The 10,174-nt window shown below is 39.6% G+C and overlaps 2 protein-coding genes across 2 annotated transcripts; one reads left to right on the top strand and one right to left on the bottom strand.

Annotated features, from left to right (window-relative positions):
- Positions 1 to 565: 565 nt before the first annotated feature.
- On the bottom strand, positions 566 to 2,705 carry LOC308137738 (small ribosomal subunit protein eS27-like). The gene is made up of 5 exons (XM_080506545.1): positions 2,565 to 2,705; positions 1,631 to 1,748; positions 1,094 to 1,202; positions 871 to 981; positions 566 to 781 (listed from the first exon to the last, which is right to left on the bottom strand). Exons 2-5 carry the CDS (start codon positions 1,634 to 1,636, stop codon positions 753 to 755), a joined length of 255 nt encoding a protein of 84 aa, XP_080362671.1. The 5' UTR covers positions 1,637 to 1,748; positions 2,565 to 2,705; the 3' UTR covers positions 566 to 752.
- A 207-nt stretch (positions 2,706 to 2,912) lies between these two features.
- Positions 2,913 to 9,169, top strand: LOC308137453 (ras-related protein Rab-8A-like). Its single transcript, XM_080506154.1, has 8 exons — positions 2,913 to 3,070; positions 3,560 to 3,620; positions 4,413 to 4,473; positions 5,632 to 5,709; positions 5,878 to 5,967; positions 6,105 to 6,170; positions 6,694 to 6,744; positions 6,867 to 9,169. The coding sequence occupies exons 1-8, from the start codon at positions 2,947 to 2,949 to the stop codon at positions 6,954 to 6,956; spliced, it is 621 nt and encodes a 206-aa protein (XP_080362280.1). The 5' UTR covers positions 2,913 to 2,946; the 3' UTR covers positions 6,957 to 9,169.
- The last annotated feature ends 1,005 nt before the right edge of the window (positions 9,170 to 10,174 follow it).

Here is a 10,174-nt window from a genome sequence, read left to right as displayed (position 1 = left end):
TGTTGCCAACAATCTGCCATTATGTATCCAACATTTACTAGATTTACAAAATATTGGATTACATGAGGGAGCTAAACCCCAAACCACTGGAAGCTCAATCAAGTTTTACCAACCATGGATACTTATTGTATATAGTAGAATAATGTTAGGTATGTGAGAAGTTTTATTGCTCTTTTTCTCATTCGCACCACTTTTTTGCCAGGGGAACTCTCAAGACCAAAGAACACACATAACACAAGACGATTAATCCTTTACATGTTTTATTTTTTCTTCTTCTTTGTAATGGTCAAAGTGGTGTCATCTCAAGCCAAGAGCCACAGAAAGCGCCTTACATTTGATCAAGACTGTTTTTTGTTTTTTTTAAATAAAGAAAAATCATTCACCACCCCTCTATGTCACCCTAATAAAGAATTGTTTTCCAGGAATCATGTCTTGTGACTGCCGGTTTTTACAGTCTTTCTCTTTTGCTGTAAAGGAAGTGCAATTATCTTCAAGTGAATTGCTTTATTGTGCCCTTCTAATTTTACAGTACAATCTCAACACGGAGGTATGTACACGATCCACATTTGGTTGATTGCTTACTTTAATAGCTGATCTTCTGCCCCGAAAGCGATGGGGGATTTCACTCCAAATACCAAAGTTACAGATTAACAGAGGAACTTTCTGAGATTGTAAGAAACGGAGTGTTGCTTTGACTCATATATCCATGGTCCAACCTGCTGCTGGTCATTAGTGTTTCTTCAGATGACTGTTCATGAGTATTTTCTTCTGAAGGCACAGCCTAGAAAGGTAAAAAAAAATAATAAAAAATCACATTCAGAATTCTTTGCTAATCAATAAACTATTTTTGCATTGTTACCCTCCCCCTACCTGATGTTATTCTGCATTTCCCCCCTCCTGGCATGCAAAGTATCAATGAGCAGCCTGAACAAGGCACCACTGTCTGGGAATGACTGAAGATGGTGGTGATCTTGTAGCAGCCTGTGGAAATAAGAGAATACAGCTCATGTAATCATATACATTTTGAAAAGAGTCATATAATGCAGTGATTTATTAGACCTATGCTGTGTGGGGCTGGTTATGCAATCCCTACCAAGGCATTTAACATCCATGAAGTAGGAGTTGGGGCTCTGTACCAGCCTTTTCTTCTTGTGCTTCCCCCTCTCCTCTGACAAAGTGGGGTGAAGCAGATCTTTTGCAAGCTGCAAAGAACATCAGAACAGCCTTTAACACTGGAACTCAAATTAAACAATGTCTTTTTTAAATAAAATGCTGACCTAATGCCATAGGGCTATATAAATGTCGTAATATAATTCATGTAATACTGCATCAGGCCCCCTGCTGGTTGATGACTGAATTGAAAGTGATTTAAAGACAAACATGTTCAGACAAGTCCGGGCATCAGTTCTGATGCGGTAACGCAATGAGCAATTAAAGGTACAACAATAAGTACATTGAGCATCTTAAATTATCAAATCTTGTAAGATTTGCAGTGTGTTTCGAGTGCTGTAAATACTTTCCAATTCCATCGTCATTTTATGAATATGCACAGACTTCAAGCAGTTTACTTCTAAAGAAACACAATTTCTAATACTTCTAACTCTAAAATGAAGACAAGATGATCACTTACAGACATTTTTGCTGATGTATCCCAAATTGTGTTGTTTCCTGCTGGTTTGATGTGCACTGAGTGCGAGGTACAGTATAATAGCAGATCCACCTGAGGTTTGTTGTGGGTCTGAGGAGCACTGAGACAAATAAATGTGGAGAGTGGGCAGGCGGAGTCTGATGAGGGCAAGGCTCAACACAATTCTGGTTCAGCCAGTCCTTCATGAATATATTTTTATCTTAATTATTTGACAGGGTGGGACACAAGCAAACAATAACATCAATGTTACTATTAATAGGTAAAAACTGGTTTGTATGTATAACGTGTGGATGAATTATCAAAAACAAAGTAAAAAGTTCCAATTAATCTTGCTCCTTAATCTGTATCAGTTTGATATTTATACTCTACACCCTGGTTATCATTCAGGTAAAGCCCCGGGATCTCTGTTAGCTGAAGTCACTAAACAAACTTTTACCAATCTCCAAAACATTCTGGAGAGGCTTTGAACATTCTTCTTTCTTCAGGACAATAATACTGCTGGTTGTTCGAGAGTATTTCAAATTATATTTTGCTACACTTAAAACCAAATATGATTGATTACATAAATCTTCAGCTTTTACATTTTCTATTATTTAATTAAAAAAACATATCCACGGTCTTTCAATTCACTCACATTCTTTCGGAGTTACAAATGCTGCTTAATTCGGCCAATATAAAGATTTTCATTGACGAAACAGCTGTACTATTATGTACTAATAGATCAAACCAACCAACAAAACAAAGGTAATTATTTGTGCATATTGTTGTGTGTGTTATTTGTTTCTGAGTTCTACGTTTGTGCACATTTAATTAATCGTTTCTCTCCGTCTGTATTTACGCATACGAAATAGGTGCCTTCAGTAGTTGACCTTTGAAAAGAAAGCGGCTCACTGGAGCCAACAAGGTGTTTCCTTACACTCATAGCTGAAGTTACCCGTTTCCTGAACATATGAAACAGAAACTACCACCAGGCCTCCGGCGGTGAGCTCTCAGCAGCCGCAGTAAACACTCTGTGGGGCTTGATTTGGCAAACAAGACGTTGCTGCTCCGCGTTCACAAATTGATTTCTGAGCGTTGGGGAAAAAAAAAAAAAAAAGGCGATACGTTATCAAACGCGGCCGGTGGGCGACCGCGTTCAAAACGAGCCAACCCACAGTGACAGTGGCGGACTTCCGTTGCCACGACGACAGCGAAGAGTGACGTTCGATTTGACCAAAAAGCCCGTTCGCGAGCAGTGACGTCTCTTGTCTCCACACCGGGCGGGATATCCGCAGTAGTACCAAGGCTAACTAAATAACATGGCGAAGACTTACGACTACTTGTTCAAACTACTTTTAATCGGCGACTCGGGCGTCGGGAAGACCTGCGTGCTGTTCAGGTTCTCAGAGGACGCCTTCAACTCGACGTTTATCTCAACTATAGGTGGGTAGAAGTCGCGAGCTCGCCGCCGTATTGAGAGAGAAAAAAAAAAAAAACGTTAAAAGGAGCAGCCCATCCCGTCATGCTAATGCGCTGCTAACTTTTGCTGCTCTTGTCAGGAAGTTGCCCACCCGGCTCGTCTCGGGGGTGGGGGACATTCAGTCACTTTTACATATTATCGTACGGCTTAAAGTGGCGACATGTGCTGTCTGACGAGGGTGCGTTTCTGTCGTAATGTTTGTGTTAATGGCTGCAGTGCGAGAGGAGCTAACGTGCTACAAGGTGCTAGTGGAGGTAGTTGTCATTTCCCTTAAGAACCCAGCTGCTCTGTACTTCGCACTGTGACCAACCTTATACAACATCTTCACCATCTCCACCCTTGCGTTTGAATAAATTCTCTATTTGTTTCTGTGGTTCAGATACTGAAACAGACTCTTTGTTGAATTTAAAGTGTTTTTTTTTTTAAAGTTTTGTTTTGTTTTGCATTTGTAGGTATTGACTTCAAAATCAGGACAATAGAATTAGATGGAAAGAAGATCAAGCTACAGATATGGTAAGAGAATTAATTATTCCACATGTGTTGATGGGCCCTATGTCAGCCTAGTTTTTTTTTTTAAACATAGATTTCACTCCTTGCCTGACACAGGAAGGAAGTAACGACCTGCACATGGTTTGACTGTTCTGAGCATGACTTTATTTTAGTTAAGTGGTTACTTCACTGAAAACTCACTGCTGTTACTGCCTGAATTGTGGCTTGCATTTCTGTACATTTTTGTAAATGTAAAAAAAACGAGATGTCGACAGGAAATGTCTTTCAGAGGGCTGCTTTGACTTTCGAATAGTGAGTACTTATCAGTGCCTGGTTTATCTCCAGTGAAGACGTCAAATCAGATCTTCTGTCTTATTAGATTGTCTGCCTTGTTTTTAACAAAGCAATCTGTACATCTACTGAACAGTACAGTTGTCATAATTGTGTCCCATTACTTCATAATTGTTCACGTTTCCAGGGTTTGTATTAGAGACAAACTGTCTTCATTTGTTAAACATAAATATATTTACATTTAGCTGGTCAACTTGATCAATGGAGTAGTCAAAAATGCAATGAAAACCTTTTATATCACAACCTTTAGAACAGCCTTGAGCTATATGATCACATCTTTTTCTGTTTTAAAACTTTGGACTTGCTAGGAAGTCAATCCAACAACACAATGTTAAAGTCAATGTTGTGAACATTTGATTGAGATTTTATGATTCTTTTTTTTTTCATGAGTGCATTGGGTTTAGGTTAGTCTTGATTTATGTTGAGCAGAGCTTCTTTAGCTAAAAACCTTTATTTGCCTTTTAGGGATACAGCAGGACAGGAGAGATTCAGGACTATCACAACAGCCTACTACAGAGGAGCCATGGTAAGTTCCACTGTCGGCTTCCCATATATACTGCCGTCGGGTCAGTGCTGGGAACTGTGGCAGGGTAATTATCCAAGGTGTAAACATGGCAGCAGAAACCTTTACCAGGACCACACCCACCATTGTTGATGCTGTACACTCCTGGGACAGTTGAGGTGCGCTCAGTACATCTTGTGATGTGTTTTTTTTAGCCTCACTTTCAGTTCAGGTTTAGCTGCATGCCTTCATTTCTATAAAGCAATTCTGAAATGCAGTTGATTACTGTTGCCTTTTGATATTGAGGTGTGATGCTTCTACTGCTGAGAAGGCAGTATGTGTGGTATACTGCCCATTGACATCAAAAGCTGTTCTCTGCGGCGTTTTTTCCCCCAAAATGTTTTTAATTTTCTAAGATGAGGCATATTGACATCGTTGCGCTCTGGAAGCTGTTTCATTAAAAACTCATAAACTTTACTATAACACATCTGAAGATGTCGCCAGGCAGTCTAGAGCATCACTTTTCATCACAGAGTTCACCATCTGGGAAAATGAGTAGAAAAGACCCTGACCCATAGTCGCTAAATGTGTGCATTTCTGACATAAGGAACTGATCAAAAGTAAATGAAAAGAGTGAAGGGAGCCAAAATGTTGTGTCTACTCCTTAAGAAAAGCAGGAAAAATGACATTCAAGCATCCCGGATAGTGGACAAACTATATCCATAATTATTCTGAGGTACTTGGATTGTATTATATTAAAATAATAAACACATAACTAAGCTGGCATCCCCCTGCATGTGTCTCTGATCTCTTCCAATCCTTTTTTCCCCCCTCAGTTCAACTGTTTTTCTGCACTTTTGGTTTCTTTGTTTTATTTGTAACATGTTCAGCAATGCTTCATTTAATGCACCACATTAAATACCAGTGCTGCTACTACTTCTACTACTGACATCCCATTAAACGTCATCACCACTGCTGCTACTATAACGGCAAACACTACTAACACTACCACTCTCACCATCAATTCCTTCTTCTCTACTCGGACTGGCCTGCTGTTCTGTTCCTCCCTTCCTCTGCAGTTCCCTCCACAACGGCACCAGGGTTTAGCCACATGATGCTCAATCTTCTCCAAACAAAAAAAAACAACTTTGACTGATGTTTTGTTTTTGATCATCTCTGCAGGGCATCATGCTAGTTTTTGACATTACCAACGAGAAGTCCTTCGACAACATCAAGAACTGGATACGGAATATAGAAGAGGTAACGCACGCTAGTGTGACTTTCCTTTCTATCTGTACCATCTCTTCTGTGCATTTAATCGTTTAGTATTTATCCCTCATGCTTTTATCCACACTACAGAGTATGCGTGTAGTTAAGTGCATCGTTGGAGGTGCTGCCTTTTTTATCTATTCTTCTTGTGATTGACAGCATGCCTCAGCAGATGTGGAGCGGATGGTCCTTGGCAATAAATGTGACGTCAACGACAAGCGGCAGGTGTCGAAAGAAAGAGGAGAGAAGGTATAAAAAAAAAAAAAACACCGAATGGGACTGCGAATGTGACAAAGTGTATTATTCTCTGAACACAGATCCATGTTGTCGCTGCAATTAACATGTGTATCCTGGTTCTGATTGAGTTTCTGTTCTCTTGTCTTCAGCTGGCTTTGGAGTACGGTATCAAGTTCATGGAGACCAGTGCAAAGGCAAACATCAATGTGGAGAATGTGAGTTTCTTCTTCTTTTTTTTTTTTTCCCCAGAGTTGAGTTACAGTTGTTTTGAGCTGGTCCACATGTCCCATTTGTATTTTCCACACTGTAACACTTACAAAGACTCATCTTTTTTTTTTTTTTTTTGATAATTCATAATGTTTTAATAGATAACCTTTATGGTTCAGGAACCTTGGTTATTTGGCTCAATTGAGCCGAAAACGGCACAAAGCAACATTTCAAGATATTCCTTACTGAGAATAGGTGATTCGCACAACATTCTAACAGCGGCAGGGATCGAACATGAGGCCTGGAAGCAGCTGGTTTCACAGTATCAGCTCAACTGACAATATAACTGTTTACAATATGATGTCAGCAGCTTGGTTATCAACTGCTGCTGTGGACGGTGGACCCATTAAAAAAACAAAAACAAAGCAACAACAACATTTGAGTTGGAGATAATATAAGCAGAAGTGCAGAAATTAGAATTATTGTTCAATTTGTATCCGAGTGGTGCTGATTTTGTTATGTTGTCTTTAGGCCTTCTTAACCCTCGCAAGAGACATTAAAACAAAGATGGACAAGAAGCTGGTAAGAAACCTGGACAATGGAAAGAGTCATGCTAATAAGCTGGCAACTACAAGTGTGTTTGGTTTGATCATATTTTCGTTTGACTTCTCATTAAAATTGCCTTTTGCCTTTGTGTTTTTTAGGAGGGCAACAACCCGCAAGGCAGCAGTCCAGGAGTAAAGATTACAGAACAACCCAAGAAGAGCAGTCTCTTCCGCTGCGCGCTTCTGTGAGCGAATGGGAGCTTTGGTATCCACCGTTGCCTTAACTGTGTCCCCCAATGGACAGAACTGGACCGAGTAGCTCTGATCGGTTTTACCCGTCTTTATTTTTCTGCCACCCCCCCCTTTCTAGTCCTTCTTGTGGTTTTGCCCTGTGATTATCTTAAAAAGGAGGTTATTGCTCTCTCGGTTTACCAGTCTTCCCTAGATGCCTGTGGATCTGACTACTGTGGCCTTTGTAATGTATTGAATCTGATTAAGATTGACTTTAATTCCTGAGTAATCCCCCATTTTCAACAACTTCAGCCTTGTGAGCCACCAACATTCTTTTTGTCCCTTCCAATTAAACTGCTTCTACATTTGCCTTCAGATTATCTTATTAATTATGTTGTCAGGGTCACATGGTGAAGTCTTGTTTATTACATCCTGACAAGCAACAGTGACCCAAGTCATACTCTCCAGAATAAGTATAATTTCATTATTCTTGTCAGATAATGTCTGCAAAGTCATGAGATTTACGATCCCAGTCTCTCTTTATTTTTTACTTTATTTTTTTGTTCTAATACCACATGTTTAGACTGACATAATGTAAATGCAGCATGTAAATAGATGTCACTGACTGTTTTACCACATGAAGTAATAATTGCCAGTGTGTTTTATTCATCATATCAACAGTGAGTTTACACCATCTTCCTTTTCCACTCATGTCTGCTCTTGATTTAATTTACTGAAATATTGCAGTGTTCTTGCGAACTCTTGATGTGCAATGTATGCAGAGCCCCCCGTTGGCCTATTACAAGTATTCCCGTGGCTGCAGTTAGGCTGGGTTCATGTCAAGTCTTGCTTCTTCTCAAAGCACACAATTCACTTTTGTTGTTTGCATTCCATGTCATTTAACTGTTGCTCTTCTTCTCGACAAGTTGGTTTGTTTCAAAATAAGAGTCCATGCAGCCCCACAGGTAAAAATAGCAATACGCAAACCAACCACCTGGAAGCAATGCGGTTACACAGGCATGGCGCAGAAGGAATTGCAGCAATGTTCAAATCCTTTTTTTTTTTTTTTTTTTGCATTTCTACTTCTTCCAGTTGTCTGTTCCAATGGGGGAACATGCGCACAACTGTTTCTGGGGCCTTGGATAGGGGCTGTGCTGTAGCAGTATTTATGGAGTGAAACAAAACATAGCACCAAAATGACAAAGTGCCCTTTTTTTTGTTTTTTGTTTTTCTTATTCCTTATGCACTTTCTCTTTTCTTTTCTTTTCTTTAAGCTTTTGTTCTTTCTGTTAAAACAAAGAAGTTCTTAACATGTATTGACTGTGTTTGTTGCGAGTCTTGGAAAAACAATATTCATGCACAAGATGTTCTTATATATATTCTCTCTGGGCTTCCTAGAAACATCCAAGCACTGAAACCTGTGTTGTTGTTTTTTTTAGCATTTTGTGCTGCAGGGATTTATTTTCCATGATTTCTTTGTCACAACATTCCCACTGAAGGATTGAGATTATGTTTATTCTGTTTTGGTTTTTTTTTTTGCCTTTTCATTGATTACCTGGGAACCTCAACACCCTTTAATTTAGCTTCTCTCCAGATATTAAGTGTTGATTTGGTCGTCTCAACTATGCATTTTTTTTTTTTATTTTTTTTTTAGGGTGTTTAAAAAAAGAAGAAGAAAGAAACCTCAAAAAGCTTTGCACATTTGACTTAACAAGCTTTATTTGAGATTCGAAATGTGCTGAAGAGTCTTGATTTATTTTCTGGCGTCACTCCAAACTAAGAGGACAATGATAGGAAAACTTTTGAAATCTGGTTAAAATACCACATTGGATGTTTTTACACTGACGATCAGGTAGTTTGTAGTGATGCTGAACATCCATTGGACTTGTAAACCTGTCGATTGTTGGTATGGTCGCTCTCTATTAAACCAAATCACAGCTTGTTAAAAATGTGTTTTTTTGGGGGGGTTTTTGATTTTCCTCATAATTATTTAGTGAGTGTAATTTACACTTTTAAGTTCATATAGCTTCAGCATTCCTTAAACTGAATATGAACGTTTTATTGATGGACTTCATGTCAAGTAAATTCCAAACTTCAGCAACTGTAAATAAGATCTACAATGATTGTACTGTAGTTTCATAAATCTACACTTTGTGTAGATATGTGTACTTTTTGATGATTTATTAAAAATGAGATTCTTAAAAAAAAATATTAAAAACATTTTACTCCTGTCACTCTTTGCCTTTTTATTCTAACTATCAACTTAACTTTCATTTATAGCAACAACATTTGTGTTTTCATCCAGAGCTCATTAAGAGAACGTTCCCATTGTGTGTAAATCAGTGTCCCACGCCAAAATATGCTTGTGAGGTTTATTTGGAGACTAAATTGCGTGACTGAAAGTTTGCATGAGATTGTAGCTGCCGGTGTTTGTCCTACGATGAACTTCTGGCCGTTCCAGGGCGTAACCTGCCTCTAGTTATACGAGATCAGCTCCGGTGCCCCCCCAACCCTGAGCTGGATGAAGCGGTATTGAAGGTAGATGTATAGAAATTGGTACGCAAAAAAAATTATTCTCTGATGAGGTTATATGAGGACCTGTTCAAACTATTTTCAGTGCTGCATCACCATTTCACCTCAGTTGCATGTCTTTGGACTGTTGGGGGAAACTGAATACCAAACTCTGACCTGGGATGCTCTCGCTATGAGATGAGAGCCGCAACCTTTACTCCTGTGCAGCAGTACAGATCTGCAAACATTTATGTGCTGTATCTTGACTCCATCTTGTTCACTTCTCTCTCTCTCTCGCCACAGCAAACAAAGGGCTCAGAGCAGATCTTCAGTGCGATCCCACCTCTGTCTCACCAACAGCAAACCTCAGTGTTATCAGACTTCCCTCGTGCGTGTCTCACCCCTGACTTCCTCACTTCCTCTCTTGGCATCCATGGTATACTTCCACCCAAAACCACAAGGAGGCAGTATAACCCCCGGCCTTTTCTGTCTGTACTTTTCCATCAGCATTCACAAAGCAGCAAATCGCACCTGTAATGCTCTTTCTCAGCACAAGAGCCAACTGCTTCTCACTGATCTGTGCCGCTCATCTTAACCAAGCCCCCTTTACACTTTCATATACATTTATGCGATGAACGCCCCAAACCTCTCCCTTGTGAAGATTGAGATGGACGCTCTCCTCCACTCCTCTGACATCCTCTCACGTCAGGGTTGAACTGTTTCGT

This window comes from Blennius ocellaris, assembly GCF_963422515.1.
Source record: "Blennius ocellaris genome assembly, chromosome: 12".
Taxonomy (NCBI): domain Eukaryota; kingdom Metazoa; phylum Chordata; class Actinopteri; order Blenniiformes; family Blenniidae; genus Blennius; species Blennius ocellaris.
Note: the sequence above shows the minus strand (reverse complement) of the source record. Positions and strands in the feature narration are given on the sequence as shown.